Source organism: Haliotis asinina, chromosome 3 (genome assembly GCF_037392515.1).
Source record: "Haliotis asinina isolate JCU_RB_2024 chromosome 3, JCU_Hal_asi_v2, whole genome shotgun sequence".
NCBI lineage: Eukaryota > Metazoa > Mollusca > Gastropoda > Lepetellida > Haliotidae > Haliotis > Haliotis asinina.
Window position 1 is genome coordinate 54,550,004 of NC_090282.1, and position 23,357 is coordinate 54,573,360.

Here is a 23,357-nt window from a genome sequence, read left to right on the forward strand (position 1 = left end):
CTGTTTGCTTGCGAACCCGTCTACCTCACAGCTCATATTACCATATCACATTACTTTTGCCCCGTCCTTACCGAAATAACTAACATGGAGCAAGTCTAGATCTTCCGTGACTACATTCCAATGTATGCAGCTGCTTGTTCTAATTCCTCCTTTTTCAGAGACTACGTTAGTCAACTTTGCGAACGAGGATGTTTATTACTAGAGTTTGTAATTGTGACACTGTAAAAGGGTGGATTGGTGCACTCCGGGGTCACAATTTTACATTCAAACAATGTGTGCAAGCAATAGATGTAATACAGAAATACTCCCGTTTACATTAATCCAGGCATGTCTGAATATGATCAAATCAGACAATGATATGGCTTAAGGTACTGGCAGCTTTCTAAGTCAGTCCTGATTTTGTTTGTTTTTGTTGCTTTTTTGTTTTTGGTTTTTTTCTTTTTTGTTTATTTGTGGGTTTTTTTTTTCAAAACGGGTTATACCCATTTGTATGCACATCAAGTAAATGCGCACCGCGGCCTTAAAGGTTTGGGATCCGAAGAAAAGCATTGGAAGACTTTCCATCATAATCAGCATGCAAAGATCTGGATTGCTTGATTTACATTTGAACGGGGCGTCCAAATACAAATCAAGCATTTTCGTTGGTTTTTATGTAGAACATCCCATTTTAATCTTTCATCAAGCATAGTCTCTAAGATGACGTAACTTCCCGCCGCAAATTATAAAATCAAACTTCGTGCTGAAACATTCAAAGTGTCGCAATGACCTTGGAAATGGCGTGAAGGTCATTAAAATCGCCAGGACCCTACACCATCTGAAGATGAAGCTTGGTGTCAGATATGCAGAAAATCCAGTGACATGTTCTTGAGATATCTCGCTGACAACCTTAACATGTAGATGGATATGCTGAAACCTTCAAAGTGTCGATGTGACATTGAAAATGATGTGAAGGTCACCAACATCAACTGGGCCCTATGCCATCCCCAGACAAAGCTTGGTGTCATATAAGAGCAAAATCTTGAGATATCTCGCCGACAAGGGTACAAGGTTAAAGTCCCCTTGTGGCCTTGAAATGAAGGTCAAGGTCACCAAACCTTACCATCAAATTTCTCATACTGTGATGAACCTAGGTGAGACCAGCTACTTTTTTAACGCCCCTTGAGGATGGTACAGGTCTAGGCGGATCCAGAGAGGTGCGGAGTTGGTGCGTGCAGCGGTGTGACCCATCCTCCACTTTTGTCCTTAAAGTTTATGAAATGACCATTTAAACTCGGATGAAAATGAAGCGTGCAACACCCGTTTTTTCAACGGTGTGCATGTTGTGTTCAGCAGAAGCTGAAGTAAACTACTGTATTTCTGTTTGTGAGACTAGCCAGGGTCCATTGTTCAGCCTCGCTGATTTGCTTGATTCAGTTGAATGTCTGGTCCAGCCTCGATTATTTACAGACCTCCGTCATGTAATAGCCAAGATCAGCGTTACACAGCAAGCAAACAAAAATGAATATATAGCAATCTCCCAGATAAACACACCATTGCAGATACACATACAATGTTTAGAGCTCATACCTATCAGCAATCCAGATGATTCGTTATACACTTCGGTATGCTCCATCACTCTAGCAAAAGAAACCGGTACGTTTCCTGAGAAAATGTCTTCTAGCTCTTTCAACAGTTTGTTTAAACTGTACGCAAAATAATTCGAAGACACTTGGATTTCATCATCCCTCATGTACCTGTCGTGTAGTCAGCTTGATTCATGTAACACCACAATCGGTATGACCTCATATATGTCATGACGTCATAATCGTCATCACAACATCCGCATGTCTGCACGTCAGGGTATAAATTTTCGAAGCTCTCTTAACCCCCTTGATGCCGAGTTTTTTACAGGCGCACATTTTCGTACGATTTGAAAAGTGAACGTTGTGCGAGAATTGCGCTCGCGTGGTCCTGGATCTGCGTACGACTATAAAATTGCACATAAATGTAGAATATTTAATTTCCTATCCGTTGGTATAAATATAACTGCCACTGCCTTATGGGTTTGAGAAATAAACACTGCTAAATGTTGTCCTAAACGTTTGTATGCGTTAGTAAACAGTAATTTTCTCCGCTTTTTATCGTGCACCAATAAAGAGCTCTTCTATGATTTTTTAAATTTGTTATCTTTACGGAAAGTGTGAGGGAAGAAAATACAGCTTGATATCTGAACGACATAAGTGTATATGAAATGGATTTATGTGCTAATGCATAACGTCATACGCATACGTCAAATAAAAAAGACTCGCATTAAATGTCAAAAATCGACGTCTAACGTCGACAGGGAGGTCATGCACGTATAAAGATAAGGGGCATAACTCCGCTATGCTTTACATTAGGTCAATGTAACTCAGATCACATGGACAGAATTTGCTGTTCATAATGAAATAACTGAAAATAAGTATCATTATCATTTCATTATCTTTCTATTCCGTCAGTTTTCAAACCCACGAGCCTGTGAAACAACGTCTAGCTTTGTTCCCGTAAAGATGCATAAACGTATCAAAGTATTAGGTATCTTTGCTGTACAAACCAAACATAAAATACACCAATATTTAGAGTAAATATCGAATTATCTTTGTGCCAATTTTGTCTTTTGCCGTTTTGAAGCTTTCATCCTCGAAAGGATGACACAATTAAACTGTTAGTGAACGAATGACGAGCCCATACAAATGGCCATGGTGAACGATTGCATGTTTTTGTTGGTGAACGATTTACGGTGAACCTCGGCATCCAGGAGGTTACGTGCCATACATTAACACTGACTTACGACTATGTTAGTGCTAAGAGAGCTTCGAAAATCTAGGCCCAGCTCTCATGTTGGAACTTAAAATATCACTCAAATATTTCTAATTGAATATCATCCCACTGTACCACCCCAGCGTGTTATGAACCCCACATTATTATAAACATAGTTTCTCAAATGTAGATAGTAGCCAGGACATAATGATATTACAAAATTCGACAGACCGTGCATTGTTTTACCGAGAAAACACATGACAATTAGGACATGGTTGGCGTCCTCCTTGGTAACATCGATGTCAAACGTTGAGACAGCTAAGCAAGATAAACGCATTTGTTTGTTTAACTTTAGGTTAATGGATGTCCTGGCAGTGTTCAGTATAAACCATGTAGCCATTTCCAAATGGGCCATCCATTGATTTACCACTGGCAACTGGATAACAGTAGGATACGTATTTTATTTCAGAAGAGATCAATGCATGACGATTCAGAGTGACCACACCTATCTTTCGCGACAGGAGAGAGCAAAATGCTCAGGTCTTTGGTTTCTACATTTCACATCTTTTTGAGTATTGTCGAGCAGGCTCTTGTTGTGAATATTTTAAGGAGAGTCAACTCGTGCTAAAAACTTTATCCACCTAATCAGGACAACCTTTGTTAGAACATTTTATTATAAATGCTAATTTTTAAGTAGGTCTGGCATGCCCCATCTCTCAAGAATATCCAATGTAAATATATATTATAGAAAAACGAATACTTACTGCTAAATGTTAACACAATACATTTTATTCACAGTAGATGCCCTACCACACTTTGTGTCAAGGCTCCAATTAACTGTTTTCAGATTATTGAATCTTCTTTTCCTCTTACTACAAACGTCCAACCGTGTCGATCTTTTATAATGTTACCTTATATGAACGTGTGCATTCACACAAGTAGCTTTTGCCACTATTCGTTGTTTGGGATCCACGTGTGTGTGACAGTTGTAGCTTATTTACAAAATCTGACTCCTTCATAATGTTGGATTGTTTTCTCCAAGAGGACAAGGAACTCTCTGGCTTCCTGTTCCCTACCTGCAACATGGATTCAGCATTGAAATACTAATCACAAAACAAGTTTTATCCTCTTTCTGTATTGTACATTGACTGTCAGACATCATGAACGAGCTAAGCAAGTCCCTGTTGTTTGTGTATCTAGGAGGGGGTGGTGGGGTTTCGCGATTTTACTATTATGCCGTGAAGATATTCATCCAAATCCTGGGCCTGGTACACATTTTATTATCATTATTCACCTAAATATTCGTAGTCTCAGGGAAAAGATAGGTCTGATAACTACTGAATTTCACAATTTTGACATTATATGTACAACTGAAACGTGGCTAAGACATATAATAAAAAAATTAATTAATTAAATCTAAAACAAAATTTTTTTCTGCCAGTATTTGACTATTGTAGTTGTATGTGAGATAATTGTACAGTTCCCCAGGCATCAATGCTTGAAAATCGCAGCTTGATGCACTTAGTACAATATGTGGGGCTACAAGGGAACAAGTCATAAATAAATGATAATATTTCTTGTTTGCTACTGACCGACAACTAGCCCAATTATCCATGGCACAACAATGGTTTGTGGATGGGACATTCAAAATGTCAAAGTCATCCGAAAGATGCTTCCTGTCCTGCCCCGTCCACCTCAAGTCCGATACAATATGAACGAATGAGCTAGTGCAAATTTTGAACGAATGAACTTGCGTACATTATTTTTGTTAATTTTGCGAACTTGCGCTAATGAAGTAAATTATGAAATATATGTAGTGCCATTACATGAAATCTTGGCTACCTGCTTGCCGATTACTATGTCATTACAATTTTATTAGTGTTCAGTCAATCAATCTTTATTTCAGTACTTAAAAGGCCGCAGGCCTGTGTGACATTTAGAGTTTACATGAGTAGATAGAAGATTTTTATGAAATTTTTCTGTAACAATACTTTTTCTTAATCTCATAGGGAAGTAGATGTACATTGCCAGATTCTGTTATAGTGATGTGGTAGTATCTGTTAATAGTGAAATTAATGTTCTTACACTTGGGTGCTTATAAAAGTATGCTAGTTTTTTTCGTAGAGTCGTATTAACAGGACAGATTAGAGGAGAATGCAGTTCATCATCAACAGTATTCATATTGCATAGCTGACATATTCGCTTATCTCTCTGTATAACTGTATACCTGCCAGTTTCAATAAATAATTCATGGGAAGAGCAACGGAAACGAGAGAGAAAGCTATGAGAAACCTTTTACGTCGATTTCTGCTAAATAGTCTTCGAAACGTATGTCTGATTTTCATTGATTATAGTATAAGCATTTTGTGGATAGAAGTAGTGATCCCGACCAAGATTGAAAATATAGATCTTTCATTCTCTGTGTAATTCTTGTCATACAATTTCATCATATCATATCATTTTTCGGAAACCTATTGCATGGCATATGTAGTAATCTTACCCCATAATTTGTGGCTTTAATGGAGGAGTGTATAAAGATAGGGAATCTACCTATTTCTCCGTAGACCGTCATATTACCCCAAGAAATTCCTTGCATGCATATACATGAACTCTTTCAATACTGTCATATTGCTGTAGTCCAAATATTTCAGAGCCATATAGAAGTATTTGACTTCTCTTCATATCGAATATTCTAAAGAATGTATTAAAGGATATTTCACATAAAGATGTCATATTTTTACAAAGACCGATTAAGATTTTCAAGACTTGTACTGAGGCTTGTTTTGTGTGTTTAGACCATAAAAACCTGTTAGAGAAATACAGACCAGGGTACTTCTAAACACTTATAATACCATTTTTGTAACTCAGAGTTTTCCACCTTTCTTAAAGACGATAATTTTGGCTTTGTCTCTGTTTACACACAATTTATACTGGTCGGAAAATTTGTCTAATTCGTCTATTTGTTTCTGTAAACCGTTAACAGTACTAGGGAATAACACAATATCATAGGCAAAGAGTAGCAGAAATAGTTGTATTATATCTGGGTGTAGCTGGATCCCATTCGCACATATTTGTACTGCTAGTTCATTAATGAAAATCGTAAACAGGAAAGGGTTTATAATACAACCTTGTCTAACCCCTAGTTCGCTAATGAAAAGTTCATGTAATTCATGCTTATTCCTTACACACATTTTAACATTTTTGCATATACTCCTCAACATTTTATTCATTTTACTACCAAGACAGTGCGACTATAGAAGCCCCCATATCCCACTGAACAGAATCAAAAGCCTTTGCAAAATCAACGAATAGTGCGTAGAACTTTCCACCCATTGGCCTGCGGTGTCTTTGTATTAGGCTATACAGAATAATATATTATCTGTTGTTGTATATCCCTCCCTAAAACCCGCTGAACCCTTGTAAATCTGATCCATGGTGTCAGTCCATTTAACTAATCTTTTGTTGATAACATAAGTAAATAACTTGCTAAATATACTATGTACAGTTATTCCACGGTTGTAAATAGTATCTTTAGGGTCACCCTGTTTATGGATTGGAACAAGAATCCAGGACCAGGAAAAGTCCCAGTGTCGAGAATACTATTGAAAATAAGCTCAAGATATGGAAGTAAAAGATCAGATGAATGTTTGAAAATTCCGGGATTATTAATGTCACGATGACACTATCTTTATGCTATGTTGACTTGACACTTGTCGGCCCTTTTGTCCTTCGGCCCACTGCAGATTCAAATGCCCATGAAGTTAGTAGATTCATAGCAGATGTACTTGTGGTGCTGCCTTCGAGGACACCTTTCATTTTCTTTTTTATGTGTCCCACCCACGATCTTATAAGAAATTATTCATTTTAGTTCAAGCATGTATGTGATATAAATGACACGCTGTATCGAAACCTAGAATTAAACCAATCCATGATAAATGTTACTATCAAATCAGTACATAACTTTATTTTCACTTCAAGAAGATTTAATCAATCGTAAGTTTTCATTTGGCCTTTTTGCAGAACTAAACGTCTTTAAGCTGCTCTTCTACATGTATATTGTATGCTTATTGTTATTTATGATAGCATGAATTTATGTAATCATGTAATGAAGGACATGTCGCAGAAATATTATTTTTTTGGTCTGGAGAGGCATTAATATAAGCTTCTTGCTTGTTTGCCGATCCAGTTTCTGAACCATATATCAGAAATAAATATGTTTAATTCGAATCCGATTTCGATCTTTGTGATCGCATTTTTTTATCATGACGAACTTTTTCACCTCCGACACTGAAGACGCTGAAAATGTAACTTCCGGTAAGAAGCGAAGACATTTTCAGCAGCGAAGTAGTTACACCCTTAATTTCATATTCACTGGCATGATAATTGTCATCGAGGCTATACATGTCAGCTGTGATCGTGGGTTCAACAGTACACCTGACAATGATGCCCTCTGGCGATGACCCAGATGTTGACGATTTGAAAGACTGGGTACTGCACACTTCAGTTGGTGAAGGCCACAAGCTGGGAATCATCCGTATTCCATCGTACGTTTGTTTTCTTTGTGCTTCTGCTGTAAAGAGAATCAGCTCGTGTGTTTATTTTGTGATTTACAAGTCCGCACCATTTTTAAATCAAATGTTGTTGAACCACATATATATTCATTGTCTTTTCTATCAGCACAGTGCTTTACAGAGGAAATATGGGGATGTTTTACCTGGAATCATACTTCTTCTTTGAACATCTAAGATTTTCGATTCAGAGTATGCCCATCAGGTCTGCATACCTATAAGAAGAAAGAAACAATTCATTAAACATCATGAATGATGTACAATGTCAGTGTTGGCAAAATCAACATCTTAACACTAAATTATTGAGGTACATTTAAGTTGGAGAGTCAAGATCATGAACTAGTACCTTTGTTTTCCATCAGTTAAGATGAGCTTGTAACATGTTTACATATATTCTTATCTTCAAGCTGTATCACCAGTGTTGAAGATTCAATAGAGACAATGCTTTAAAACCAAAGATCCCATATTCCAAACCTGGAGCAAATGATGAATTGTTTCAGTGAAAGTAATGAAATAGGAGTTTGTATACATAAAACAGAACAAATCTTAACATTGTTAGTAGGAGAGCAATATTCTTATTTAAACCTGAGTCAGTGAGTAGAGTAGACATGTTGTGATGCTATAATGAGAAAAATGTGAAACAATACTTACTCTGTACTCAGATCTACATCATATGTCTATGATCAATGCTGAATTCTGTTGAAAGTAAAAAATCAATATAATGTAGTCAGGTTTCAACTATTAGCCACTGTTCTGTGTTCTATGGCTGCCACTTTCAGTTGCTTAACCATGTTAACTATCACAAAATGTTTTTGATGAAAATAACTAGTCTGTCGTACAGTCACTGAAGTATATATATCCAAGAAAGCCCACGCATGTCTAGAAAATGTGGCAAGTCTAGATTTCCTTAGCTTCTGAAAATGAAGAAAGCCTCAGGGCTCCATTTCATTATATTATTTTTTTTCACTTTGAACGTTTTTCAGTAAAATGTGTTCATTTCAGAGACAAGCTGTTAGTCTGGAAAATAACATATGAATGAATTTCTCAAGGTATTTGAACCATAAATAATGCTTCCCTACTTGTTTAATTAATTATGTAGACACATTTGAACACTTTAAAAGATACTGAGCATGTTTAGTAAATTACTCAATGAATGCATCAATGACACGATCATTGTTACCTGGATTCACATCTGGAGTTATCTGCCCTTGGCAGTACACCCAACCCTCGCACAAAACTATCTGAAATTTGCATCCGTGGTTGTACTAAATTACAATTTGTTTTATTATGGAGAGGATTGATTGTGGGCATATGATAAAAATAATCTAATGCATGCCATTGACTGTTAAAACAAATTTCATTGTTCAGCAGTATTTTATAGGGTTGAAAAACTATGAAAGAACAGAGCAAACCAACCTTTTTTGTCCAATGGCGGCAATGTGGGAATATCCTCTGAAGGGACCAATCATTGTTTACTACAGAGGTATATCCCTTGGCAACTCACTCACTGTGGACTTGCTACGAAATGTTCACTGTTGTAAGTGACGTTTCCATTTATTTGCATTTCTTTCATGGAAATGATAAACAAAAATTGTAGTGGTTGGTGTTTCTGCGTTATGCAACATCGGATTTAGTGATTGTAGAATCACACTGCCATTCAGTTAATAACATACAGATATGTCAGTCTCTTGTCCTTTTATTATTGGGCTAAAATGTCAACTAACATACACTGTACTAGCTCCATTCTTCGGTGTTTTGGATTGTGAGCAGGAAACATGATCAACTTGTCCTCCAGTTCTGACATGTTGCAGGCACTGTATAGGATTCTGAATGATAATGGTCAAACATATATCCATTCCAGCATGATCATCCATCATCAAGCTAATGCTGAAAGCACCTTTCCCAAATCATATTTTTTTGCAATAATAGTGATTCCCTACAAAATGTGTTTGTTCCTGTGATGCAGATGATGAAGAGGGAAGGGTGATGAATGATCACATGATGTACCTTATAGAGCAAAATACAGTCAAACCCCGTTGTGTCGAACTCGTCGGGTCCAAGGGGAAAGTTCGACTTATCCGAGTGTTCGACACATCCGTCAGCACTGAAAAGACCAAGAACCAACACGACCCCGGTGCTTAACACATCGTTATTTTGCAGTAGGATACACATACGAACAATATATCTTTGCAATAAACGTTTACGGCAGTATTGATCTTTAAATTACAACATATACAAATGTAAATCAATTCAATCACTTTATTCGTCATGGCAAATAAATATGCATACAAAAAGATAAGAACAAGAATAATTTAACAAACTCACAAGCGATCCCATTTAATTGACAGCACTAATTCATTTTCAGTTGGTATAAAAGTTGTATAGTTCAAAGAAACGAAATAATAATGTACATACGTGTACATGTGGGGAATTTATCTCTTAAAAAAATTCCGAAATTAAAGTCTGTTTGGCGTTCGGGCATGGCATCACATCCCCCCGGGTCCTTCACTGAATTGCTCTGCCATGTTACTAACCGTACTGGTTAAAACAAAATGATCCTACACCTTAAATACTAAACCAAAAACAAAACATTAATTTAGATAATCCAACTCCGTTTTCCTCACTTCTCATTTGTATTTTCAAGGAAATCACATGACCGCTAACATAGACTGTCACATGACAACAACATGCGCCATTGTTTGTTTAGAGATATCCTGTTGGTCCATGATCAATGTGTCACTGGTAACAACTTAATTATGGTTAATTGTTTGAGTAAAGTTCAGTTGGTAAGTGTGCTGACAATGTGTGTATAGATGCGTAGTTAAACATGTCACTTGATTGTTGAGTCCGTTAATCGTTACTTTTGATCTTTAGGTAACACGTTTATGAGGATGACTTCCGATTGCGCGACTGAAGTTTTCAGTTGCAACAACCAGCTTTGACAGTTCGAGACAAAAGGGTAAATTTGTACTTGTTAGAGCCTTTGGGGACCCTAAAATGAGTTTGACACAACCGGGAATTCGACACATATAGTTTGACACATCAGGGTAAAAATAATGATAACTATAAGGAAATCGACAGGGACAGAGATGTCAGTTCGACACATCTGAGAATTCGTCTCAACCGAGTTCGGGACAATGGGGTTTGACTGTATGCTATTTTTGTGTTTTTTTATCTTGTTATTAGATTATTTTAGCAGTAGGCCTAATCAAATGCTCTTTAGTTTCACATTTACTTAGCACTTTTTGGTTGTAAACAAATTATACTCACATAAGGACAGTAAGATTAGCTTCTGTCTGGAATTCACATTCAGACATCTCTAACTACTTCTCCTCACAAGCATGAACTGAGTACAAGTTCAGACTTTCCAATCCGAATGTAGCATGAATATGGTAAGTAGAGTTGTGACGATACGCCCATGCCACGATACGATACGCATCACAATACTGGTAGTCCAATACATACGATATGATACGTATCACGATATTTTGTCCTTGTATACAGAAAAATGAAAGTACTGGAAATAATGTGCTGTTATGTTATCATTTCAGGGAAGGTATTCTTCTTCTAAGAAAAATAAAACACATCATCATGAAAGACATTTTATTAAAAATGTTTAGGTAAAGTGTCTCTAAAGTTGTGTTTTCCCAAATAATGGAACTGCAGGAATCAACATTGGCACAACTGGCTTTTTTGCACAGGTAACAAAATAGATTTGTGAAAATTATCTCAGTCGGAGCATATCCATGGCAATATTTTCCATGAAAATCTAAACAGAAGGGGAGACGGTGTTTTCGTAGACTGCTAAGTATGTAAGTATCGTGTTGAATCGATACACGACAATCGTATCGATGTATCGTATCGTGCAGCTCTTGAATCGTGATAACTTGTGTATCGATTAATCATCACAATTCTAATGGTAAGAATTATTGAACTGATAATTCATATATGCTGGGACAACTACTAGCTAATCTCTGCAAAAACAAAATGAGAATTGTGGGTGTAAAATAGCTGAAACTCAAATGTGTGTATTAGTTGTGTTTTATTCATTCAGCAGGTATGAGCTGCATGGAATTGCTGCTGCTTCTTCAGCACCATTTTATGCTTCAGCACTGGTCCAATGCTGAAGGTATCAGACCAGTCACCATATGTAATTCTTAATGTCTTTTTATAGCCCCGGCATGTAATGTTGGGTGATATAGTCAATGTTTCGTCCGCCTGTAATCATTTTGTTTCTGGAGCATAACTCAAAATCTTTTCAATATTTTTAGACCAAAATTGGTAGATATAATTTTGCTATTTACAGATTTTTGGCATTTTTGTTTCTTTTGTTTTTCCATGGAACAATTTTGTCATAGTTTAATGGGAGGGCTGGGCTTCAATTATGGAGCATACCTCAAAGAAAGGTTCAGTATTTTCTGCAAAACGTGGTAGATAATCAATCAGAACCTAAAGTAGTGGCTTTTGCTATTTTCAGGTTTTTGTGATGTATTATTTTCTCGGTTTCCATGGAATCCACTCTGACTTGGTCTCAAAAGTGAGAGGTATGATTCGTTTCCAGAAACTTTCTAGTATTTTTCAGCAAACTAGGCAGATAAGTGAGGCAGACCTTTTGCTGTTTGCAGATTTTGTCATTTTTATTTTTCCCGATTTCCATGGAATAAATTCAGACTTGTCTCAAAAGGGAAGGAAGGACTTCATTTCCAGAGCACAAATCGAAAACTTCTTGATATCTTTCCACAGATCTTAGATATATGAGACAGATCTTGAAGTGGTGCCTTTTGCTATTTACAGACTTTTGTCAATTTTATCCCCCCTGGCATGTAATACGGGATATAGCCGACACCTTGTCTGTCCGTCCGTAATCATTTTGTTTTTGGAGCATAACTCAAAATACGTTCAATATAGTTAGACCAAAAACTGATAGATATAATAATCTGAACCTGTGGTTGTGCCTGTTTACAGATTTTTGGCATTCTTATTTTGTTTGTTTTTCAATGGAACATTTTGGTCTTAGTCTATTGGTGGGATGGGCTTTGTTTCCAGAGCATAACTCCAAAACCGTTCAATATTTTTCTGCAGAACTTGGTAAATATATCAGTCAGAACCTAAAGTGGTGCCTTTTGCTATGTACAGGTTTTTGTGATTTATTGTTATCTCGGTTTCCATGTAAACGTTTCAGAACTAGTCTCAAAAGGAAGGGATGGGCTCCATTTCTGAAGCACAACTTGAAAACTTCTTAATATCTTTCTGCAAAGCTTGGCAAATATGTGAGCTAAGACCCCAGAGTAGTGCCTTTGCTATTTACAAATGTTTGGCTTTTGTATTTTTTCCAGTTTCCATGGAAACGATTTGGACCCTCTCAAAAGGGAGGGATTGACTTCGTTTCCAGAGCACAACTCGAAAACCATTTGGTATCTTTCAGCAGGTCTTGGCATATATATGAGACAGATCTTGAAGTGGTGCCTTTTGCTGTTTACAGATATATGGCATTAATATTTTTCATGAATTCCATGGAAACAATTCAAACTAAGTCCAAAAAGACATCAAGAAACTGTCAGATGATTTGTCCTTTCAAATATGTGGGGGCTGGGAGGATATGTGATCTTCTGATGACTCTTGTTAGAATCTTCCTGTGCTGCCATGATAACAACTGGTAAATGTACTCTTAGTGTGAAAAGTTACTATTTATCCTTTAGCCTGTTGATTTAATTTCAGCATTTTGCGTCGTAAAAAGGATAGGTGGCAGTGTGCAGAGAAATTTGGCCAGTACATTTTTATTCACAGAGTTTTTGTTTTAAGGGACATAAACTACATAAAGTATATATATATAGATCTCTCAGCATTTGTGCATTCCATACATACAGGTAATTCAAATGACATGTTGTGAGTGAGTAAATTTAGTTTTACGCCACTTTTAGCAATATTCCAGTAATATCATGGCGGGAGATATCAGAAAATGGGCACACATTGTACCCATGTGGGAAATCAATGCTGGGTCTTTGGCGTGATAAGCGAACGATTTAACCACTAGGCTACCCCACTGCCCCCAAATGACATGTAAATCCTGCTTGGTAGTTATTGCAAGTTTTGCTTTAGGATATCAATATGCTACTCTTCTATTGAATGGGCTTGACACCAGCACTGAGAGAATTAAAGCTTCAGCTCATTAAAATCTCTCCATGAAGCATGCTCAAGTGAAAACAGTTGTATGTGCACTAACCATGATGAATCTTTGATAAGTACTAATGCAAAGACATAGCCAATCAGCTTCTTGCCTTTAGTGCATGATTTATTTGTTGTCTATCTCTACTTCTATTTTGCACCTTTCATACTGCAAATGTTTGGAGACAAATCAATTTTCACATACCTCAGTATTTCGATATCATTTGTAACACTCATCTCCGATTTTTATTTCCAGGTTTAATGATGGACTTTTCCAATTTCTTGCCATCTTTAGCTTCAGCCTTTTCATAGGACTCTTTTTAGTACAAGCTAACATGGCATGGCAGTCCTATCAGGTAATATGCTGTCATATTATTGATCTCATCTGCATTTATGCTCTCCTACTCAGAATATATTGAGATTATACAAGAACTCATTATCAGAACAGGTCTAATCTGACTGTTGGGACACTTTGTTGGACACAGCTTGTCTAAACTTGCAGTTCACATTATTAGTTTGCCATTCAGTTTGAATGCATTTGGGTAGAAGGAATTGGTTTCTGTAAAAGCATGATTGATTATGGAGGACCAGGTCTGAAGTATTCTGAAACAGTGAAATGAACCCAGGGCAAATTAACCTGCACTTCTTTAAGTATTCATGTTATCATATTTATGATTCAAAAAGGTCTTCAGCCATTGTGCCCCCACTCATGATGTAAAAATTGTGCAAATTTCCTGTGTAATCTTTCTGTGAGTTGTCTCATTATGTCATGAACATATACAACAGATACAACAGATACAACGAAGGAAGCAAACTGAAAGTGAGCTTGACATGTATACAAATGAACATAGTGAAGGGACTAGCCTGAAACAATTAGTGCACATGTGATGTATACAGGTGAACACAATAAGGAGATTACCCTTAAACAATTGGTGCACATGTTGTGTATACAGTAAACAATGATGGGACTAGCCTGAAACAGTTAGTGCACATGACATGTATACAGGTGAACACAATGAAGGGATTATCCTGATACAGTTAGTGCACATGTAGTGTATACAGTAGACAATGAAGGGACTAGCCTGAAACAATTAGTGCTCATGACATGTATACAGGTGAACGCAATGAAGGGATTAACCTGATACAGTTAGTGCACATGTTGTGTATACAGTAGACAATGAAGGTACTAGCCTGAAACAGTTAGTGCACGACATGTATACAGGTGAACACAATGAAGGGATTAACCTGATACAGTTAGTGCACATGTAGTGTATACACTAAACAATGAAAGGACTAGCCTGAAACAATTAGTGCACATGACATGTATACAGGTGAACACAATGAAGGGATTAACCTGAAACAGTTAGTGCACATGTTGTGTATACAGGTAAACAATGATGGGACTAGCCTGAAACAATTTGTGCACTTGTCATGTATACAGGTAAACACAAACTACTATGATTCTGTTTCCTGTCACAGACACCACAAGCGTCAAAGACATGAGCAATTCATTGTTGCCAGATTTTTACCATCACCGGAGCAAAGGTGTATGTGAAAATTCATTTACTTTTTCTTCTACAGGATGTATGATTACACATTGTAATGGGATTCATTTGAAGTGTGATATTGCTTATGTTGCGGTTGATTACAGATGCTTCAGCGACTGTCACGGAATCGACCAGTCCCAGACATGGTGTACCAACTCTACTTTGACTATCTGGAGTGGGAGATTGACCCCAGCAAGGTGGACCTGAAAGTCAACACCAGCATATTTGTACACTAACATCACATCATCAGGGGGGAACACAGACAATCACTAGGCTCATCATGTTTTGTTGTGCATTAGAATTTCTTTCACTTAAATTTGCACTGTTGTTGACAGTCTACTCATTGTTTTGACGATATTGTGTACATCTGTTGGCCTCGAGCACTGTTATAAGCATATCATAACTTAGCTCCATGACCAAACTACCCCATGTACACATCCCAGTTGAACACCTGTCATTGTGCCTCACTGTATTACATTAGTCTGTTCTTCTTATCCCAATCCAAAATCATGGTTAAGCCCTCTCCATAGGAATTTGGCATAGTTTGGCATCGTTAGAATCCTGATATCTTTCTCCTTATGTACGCCTGTCTGGCAGAGCTATCTGTGAAGTAGACAGAATATCCCTGTTATTAGTGAAACATACTGGAGACCAATCCTGGTGTGCCCAGCTCACTTGATCTTCAGCCTAAATTAAAAGTTGAGTCATTTGGGTGTGAATTTAGTCCCTCAGAGACTAAGAACCAGTCTCCAGTCTCTGCCTTGCTGAACACACTTTGACTTACACCAAAGACATTTCACTATGACTTTGTTTTCACCCAGTTATGCAACAATTCTGTCATAATACATCCACTTTCAGATTTTCAGGCAGCTGTGCCGATAACTGCTTGCCTCTGTCCATTCATCGTGAAACTGAGGTCCTGTATCAGTTGCCCAATCACTGAGTTACTTCAATCTTTATGTGTTGGATTCATTTGGTTAATATGGTGATCCTTAACAAACTTGCAGTTATGTTTGAAGACGTACGTTACAATGAGATTGGTATAGAAAGCACCCTGGTCATAATAATTCATTGGTATTTGTTTCACTATCACATAGACAAAATAAGTTAGGGATATTGGTATTTTTATGACTGATATTTTGTCAGTATGTCAGTGAATAAATACATCATTATTCAAAATTTCAACATTCATATATATATCCCTAACTACTTTTGTCCAGTATATATGCCCTATGTACTTAAAGGGTCAGCTCAGTGTTATTGATACAACCAAGTTCTGTACTGTGCCCCAACAAGTTCTTTCAAAATTTTAGGCAAACTGACATTTTAATGTAGGCATTTTTGTGACAGCTTAATGTTATGCATGTTTTGATTAGTTTTAGGAGCCTTTGGAGCTCTGTAGACTAAACATTTTGTAAAGGTAGATCCATCTTGTAAGCGTTCTGGAGAAAGTTTTATCTATTGTAAAATGATGAATAGATTTTCTGGGTTTTTTTGGAAGTAAGCTTGGCTAAGGAAGAATGATCATGATAGTCTGACACAGTAGGAGTATGAGGGGAGACAGATGTCAGGATGCCTGTCTATGAGGGAGAATGAGTGTGTGTACTATTTGATCTTACTTGGAAAACACAGACTGAATGATGTATTTACCTCAGTGTTTATGTACTTACAGTAATGTGTTTTACAGTCCTGTCACACATACCAATGCTTCTGGCCAAAGAACCAGTGATAAATTCAAACACTGTACATTTCAACATCAGGCAGTTGATGGTTGCTCTTCAAGATGGACGCCATGATTTTCAATTCTGCCTCTATTTTATTTTGATACAGAAAAGCAATTCTTAATTTAAATACCCCATATTATACCACAACAGTGAGTGAAAGGGTAATACCAATATACCAATAAGGCAGAAATTTAAGAATTGGTCCATGTGGCCATGTGGTGCATGTAACATATATGAGAAAATATCAAATGTGAAGATGAAATGTTTCTGTCTACAAATATCCATGACCAAAGGGAAGTAGGTGTTATCAGTCATTGTAATGTTTAGATGCATTACACATTTTGAGTTTGTAAAGGCCTGCAGTTCCAACATTTATAGCTGTAAGTATGTACATGTATCCCAAATGTGGGCAGTGTTGTTAGAACAGCAGTAATAGTGGCTCATACTTGGGTGGATGGTTGCCCTTCAGCTTGAAACAATATATCATACAATTATGCAGGGTATGATCTGCAGATTTACTGGACATTAATTCCTTGCAGTCACTGCAAAACAGTGTATAGATACCAGTTACGATTTCTTCTTAAACACGTGGGGCATGTGTAGAATGACTGTTGTACATTTATATAGTAGTGTCTTGTTCAAGTGGTCATGCATACATGTAGTAATCAAAGATTTAGATTGGTTGAGCCGTGAAATGTTTGTTGTTTACATTATATTAATCAGTTAGCCTTTGTCAAGCATCGGACATGGTCTTTGACACATGATTTTATGAACTGGTAATACAAAATACAAATTATTATGGAAAGTGCAGATAAAATCTCCATCATATGGTGAGAATGATCTCAACAGTCACTGCTCTGTGTTGGAAGAGCTGTAGAATAGATTAGAAGGTTTTAGTTATAGAGGGGTTTAGAGAAGCAGTTATTGGTCAGTCACAGTATCATCATTCCTATTAGTTCAAGGGACAGAATGATATTGATTAAAGAGGTTGGATACAGTGGTTAGTGTTCATACCATATACAACAGGATATGACAGTACGAGCGCGTATTACTTAATATTGATATTTTGACCACAAGCGTTTTCTTGAGGTAAACCTGGACAGGAGTTACCTCCCCTTATCAAATTTAATTTGTGTATGTAGTTATAATTGGAGACATTGTATGTCTTTTCATATTTGGAATATTAATATGAATTTACTGTATAAAAATTCATTTTATGAAAAATCTTACTATGAAAATCTTTTTTTTTTCATTAATGGATCAATATTTGTTTAGAAGTTGATGTGTCAAATCCCACATACTGCCTTGAAAATTGATTTTCCTGTTCATTTGATATCAACACTGAAATATCTTTACAAAAAAACCCCACATACTGAATAATAAAAGGAAGCAATTTACTTTTAAGAGAAGGTTTATTAACATTATTTTGACAGACGGTACCGCAAGGGGGCACCACTTGTCAAACAAATGCTGTGGTCACTTGCTAATTTATTACATAATTAGATTTGGGACACATTTTTCTACAAAATGCCACCAAATGTTGAAATCTCTTGACATTTTCATATTTTGTTTGCAACTTCCTTACTTTGAAGTTTATGTCCTATATAATGTTAACTGTGTAGAATCTGCAACATTAAAGTGAACTGTTTAAGGATGTAGTTGATTTTATACATGCTTTGCAAGCATGGTCAGCTGTGCTGATAACACCTGCTTTCAATACCTTGTTAACAGTTACCACACCAAATATCCTACTGGATCTTGATCTTTTAGACTTGATCTTTGGCTTTTCATTCCACAGCCAAGTATATTAGGGGAAAGGCACTGGGCAAGGGATTTGGTGATGGTCCTTCCTTAACAATTCTATTTTTTTGCTCTTACTTGTCTTGAGGTAAGCGGAGTAGTGGGATAGCCAAGTGGTTAATCATTCACTTGACACACCTTAGGTCTGGGTTCGATTTCACACATGAGTACGTGTGGAGCCCATTTCTGGTGTCCCCCACCATGATGTTGCTAGACGTGGCATAAAACTAAACTCTCTCCCTTGAAGCAAGTAATGAACAAGTTTGTGCACTGCTTGTGCATTATCATAATTTCAGGGAAACATCTCCCTTAGGTAGGTAGGTCATCTGAATGTCTGGTAGATCGTTTTGGATCAGAAGGCCTACTCTGTGGAAAGTACAAGAGGAAGTTCTCCGTACATCCACACATTCAGTAACTTACACACGTACATGACTAGTGGTGTAGAGGGTTGAAACTATATCAGATGCCAGATTGTTTAGAAGGTCTAGTGTGGATCATGCATAAATTTGGATTTAATGCCTTACTGGTATTCCAGAACAAACTATGCTTGCAGATAGTAGCGATACCATAAAGAATGTAACTAAATCCACTAGCAGATCTGCAAAACCAGTTATGCGCAAATCAAAAGGGATTTGTATGTAATATTTGAGATTGTGATTCTGTAGTCATTTGTGGACTGTGGTGATCCTGTGCATTAAAGCAAGACGGTTGTATGATGGTGTACATGCTAGTCTTGACATTCCACATCATATTGCCACATACAGCCTGAATATGTTCCATAACCTTGTATGTCACGTCAGAGGACACAATACTCACATTCTTTTCAGTTCTTGGATAAATTGTACTATATTACTGTTATTTACCTAAAATATGCACGAATCACATTTGATATTTGAGCAGTTTGCCCGCATTTGTAACCCATCAGCAAACACTGTTTGTGGATGCCTGAAATGCACATTTCTCAACAAGTTTGGGACGAGGCCTCCTTTGAATCTTTATGTGCCTTCTTTATTACCCAGTCCAAAATTTCTAAAGCTGGTGTAACGTTTCAGGGTTAATTTGTAGTTTAACATGAATGTAACCAAACAGTATTTGCAAACTGAGGACTGCTGAATTATGCCTTGCCAATCTAGTATCGTGTACGTATTGAACTGTTTCAACTAGACATGTGCTGTAATGGAGATACTGCATGTAATGTATGATGGTTGTAGATAGGATGGATGTGAAGCAGTGTGTTCCAGCAGTGCTTCCTCATTACACAGAAACCGTACTACTAGAATGGAACTGAAAGAAGGAATTCATATATCCTAACATTAAAATATTTGTAAAATAACGTATACAAATACAGAATGAAGTGTATGAAAGCTTAGTTCTACTAATTCTGCAACTGCCCGGCATTAGTCAAGGTGTACAACACCATCTGTTTTCCTGTGATACGTAGAGAATCATTTGCCAAGGTGGGCAATCTGCCAGTGATTTGATGAATGTGATTTGGGACTCCTTGTCTGGTTCTGCTGAAATACTTCTTGAAATGAGTCAAGAAGCTGTTGAAATATACAACGAAGCGCATGGATGGACATTTTTAAACGTAAGAAGTGTGAAAGGAAGACATGCTGCTTGTATGGTTGGAATTTGTCAAGACTGAATTTTGTCTGTCCAAGGCATGGTAGATACTCAGCATTTTAATGTTTGTGTTCTTTCATTTTGCTTTGTGGTTCTGAAAAGTTTTGTGATGTTCTGCCCAGATACCAAAGATGAAAGTCTCTAGCATTTCTGTTATGTACAGGAAGCACTATAATGAAACGTAACTAGTGTAATTTTTTTCCATTTTATATTTTAAACAAGGGATGTTTGTGTTGCTGTGGGAGTAACAGATATATCTAACAATACAGACTGGTTGGTTTATGTCTGGACTGAAGAGCATTATATAAACAACTTGATACATGCAGCAGGTTAGTAACAGACATTGAGTGACTTATCTGTAATTTTCTCTGTGCTTTCCTGTTTGCAAGACTTTCCAGACTGACAGTTTTGGTGTGTTGTCAAGTGTGTTTTTCTATCTAGAAACAAGTTGTTATACTTGAGGTATATGGGTAAGAAGGTATATATGGTTCCTGAATTCATGTAATGTTTGTATGTACAAACAAGCTGCAATACTTGATATGATTACATATGTATACAATTTCTGTATTGTGGTGCTATAAATGGCAATTATATTGTGATTCACTCACTTGACAAATAAAAGAAATAATGATGAACTGGTTGTTCTTTATGATCAGAATATGAACTCAACAGGAAGTGATTCCCATCCACACTACTTTCTGCTGTGGCAGTATCATGTACCTGTTTTTGTGTCACACATAAGGAGAATATCACAAGATGCAGATAAGTGTTACAAAGCTGAACAAGGGACACATATTACCACATACACCAGGAGTAATTTTAATTAAAACAAATTTATCTTGCCAACATGTTTTAGTCTACTAAAAGAACGAAGACAATAATCTGGAAACAGTGAATTAATTTATTTTCACTTTGAAAGATTGTCCTTCATTACTTTGCAGACAGATGCTTGGAGATTTGTTGTGCCCACTCAACATGTTGCCTGTGTTTTTCGTGGAAGATGTTATTAGACTCCTAAGAAATTTAGTTTCCTTGCTGGGAGGATATTCAGATCATGTGAATCATCCAGATCTCAATATTCTAACAACAGGACATGTTGAATGTGGTAAACAGTTGACCCTCCACCAGCCATCACACTTCACACAGCATATTCACATATACTGATTCTCTGTCAGTTGCCCTATCTTCAGCTCTGTCCACGTGGTATATAATTCCATTGGTTAAATCCAGTACTCCCAAACTACAGGCATGTCATAACATTTCTTTGTTCTAAAGAACTGCAAAACACTAATATGCTAGTGAACATAAATGTTCTCTTTCACTATTCACACTCTTTACACAAATTTGATGGTTTGGTAACCAAGTTCTGATATAAAAAAGTCTCAGTCTGACAGAGGTAATCAATCACCACATTTGATTCCTTAACATGAACACTACATGTCCTAAATATGTCATTTTAAGTATCCAACTACAGTGGTGATAGATGTGTGCCCTTCAATGATGAATGGCTATAATTGAGCCCCAGGAGAGAGACTGGAGGATGACTGCAGATGATCTGTCACTGCCCTCTGTCTGTTCTGTGTCTTCATGTGTTGTAGAACTGTCATACTTGTCATCAGCATCATAGACTGTTCCACTGCTAACTATTGGGCTTACCATACACATCACACTTCTCTTCCCATGCAGGACATGGAAGAAATGTTACGAGTAAACCTGCTGTATGGCACGCACTCTGTCCGCAGTGCACTCCCACCACAGGGACCTGAAGCAACATAAGTCATGGCAGAGTGTTTAGAGCCAAAAAATAGACAAATGTTACATTTCCATACTGATTTCTGATTTCATAGTAACTGAGGTCATTATCCTGATTATTTGACATACAGTCAAACAATGTTGAGGCAAATTGAAGGGACCAGCATAAATAACTTGAGTAATTTAAGGTTTATACGATGAATAAATAAAAGAACATGTATCAACCAAGCTCACACTTTGAAACAAGTTCAAATGAATATTGTTTGACATGTACTTCAACACTTAAACCAACCAGGATTGGCTAAACACCACACATTACACTTACTTAAGAAGTTTTAATCGGTTAAAACTTTCTTCAAACTCTTTTGCCTTCCCAACTGCTGCCTTGATCACCTGAAACACAAAGGACATTGGGATTAATGGCTTGGTAGTTCCACTAAAGTCTACTATTTGCTGCCATGGTAACAATCCTTTCATGCAGTATCAATTATCAGGACATGTCAGAACAGCATCTACAAAGAAGTGACATGTTGTTTATGACCAATACCTGGCACCAACATGAATCTACTTGAATCAAGCAGTTTCAATGAACTGACAGAACATAGCTGCAATGTGTAAGCATTTGTGAGCAGCTGCATGGTGTATGGAGATGACATATGGGGGTGTTGAGCATTTATCCTCAACCATGATGACTCTTCACCAATCCCCTCTTCACCAAACCCAATTCCAAACACACATATATGAATTTCACCCTAGAGGAAGAAACTGACCACTTAAAAAAGACAACAAACTGCAGGCCAATACCATAAGCCAACCCATACAGACCATTACCGTCACTATTCATCAAACCATCAACTAAAATTCAAGACAGGAAAAATACATATCCTACACTGACATGCCCAAAACATCTCCACACATGAATAACTCGAAGCCAAACTTATTAATCAGAAAGCATCAATTCACCACTAGGGTTATCCCGATGTCATTGTTCATAAAGAACTGTATTCAAGATCTGCTCATGAAATGACATCTGGCACAAACGAATAGATGGATGGTCAGTGTCCATTTCATTACTCCCTTCACAACACATTGTCAGCATTCAACAGATAGAAGTCTTAATTCATATTTATTACACACCAAAAGATTTGAAAAATACATTTGAAAACTATTCATCATAAATAGTGATGAAATGATGCCTCAAACTATCAATGGATCGCAATTAATCCGATAGCAACTCATTGATTGTAGCAATGAAGAACTGTTGACACATTGATAGTATGTGTTATTATCGATAGTTTAGTAACTGACTTCCATTGATAAATGTGCAATGTAAAACAGTGGAAGTGGCAGATTCATTCACTTTGATTTAGCATTAGTAGTTATCCGTTACGTTTTAAACA

At 37.0% G+C, this 23,357-nt stretch overlaps 2 protein-coding genes across 2 annotated transcripts in view; one reads left to right on the forward strand and one right to left on the reverse strand.

The window, feature by feature from the left end:
• The first annotated feature begins 7,073 nt into the window (after nucleotides 1-7,073).
• Nucleotides 7,074-20,840, forward strand: LOC137278178 (uncharacterized). Its single transcript, XM_067810371.1, has 3 exons — nucleotides 7,074-7,322; nucleotides 13,768-13,867; nucleotides 15,163-20,840. The coding sequence occupies exons 1-3, from the start codon at nucleotides 7,180-7,182 to the stop codon at nucleotides 15,292-15,294; spliced, it is 375 nt and encodes a 124-aa protein (XP_067666472.1). The 5' UTR covers nucleotides 7,074-7,179; the 3' UTR covers nucleotides 15,295-20,840.
• The window catches only part of LOC137278177 (DNA mismatch repair protein Msh6-like), a 90,537-nt gene continuing 87,980 nt past the window's right edge, over nucleotides 20,801-23,357 (reverse strand). The window contains exons 34-35 of the mRNA XM_067810370.1: nucleotides 22,283-22,350; nucleotides 20,801-21,967 (exon numbers count right to left, since the gene is read on the reverse strand). Of these exons, the coding sequence (XP_067666471.1) occupies nucleotides 21,907-21,967; nucleotides 22,283-22,350 (129 nt within the window). The 3' untranslated portion in view covers nucleotides 20,801-21,906. The remainder of the gene's footprint in view (nucleotides 21,968-22,282; nucleotides 22,351-23,357) is intronic.

Coding starts and splice junctions, on each gene's coding strand:
- LOC137278178 (XM_067810371.1), top strand. CDS start 7,180: ATGTCAGCTGTGATCGTGGGTTCAACAGTACACCTGACAATGATGCCC. Junction 7,323..13,767: donor GGAATCATCCGTATTCCATC/GTACGTTTGTTT, acceptor TTTTATTTCCAG/GTTTAATGATGGACTTTTCC. Junction 13,868..15,162: donor TGGCATGGCAGTCCTATCAG/GTAATATGCTGT, acceptor GGTTGATTACAG/ATGCTTCAGCGACTGTCACG.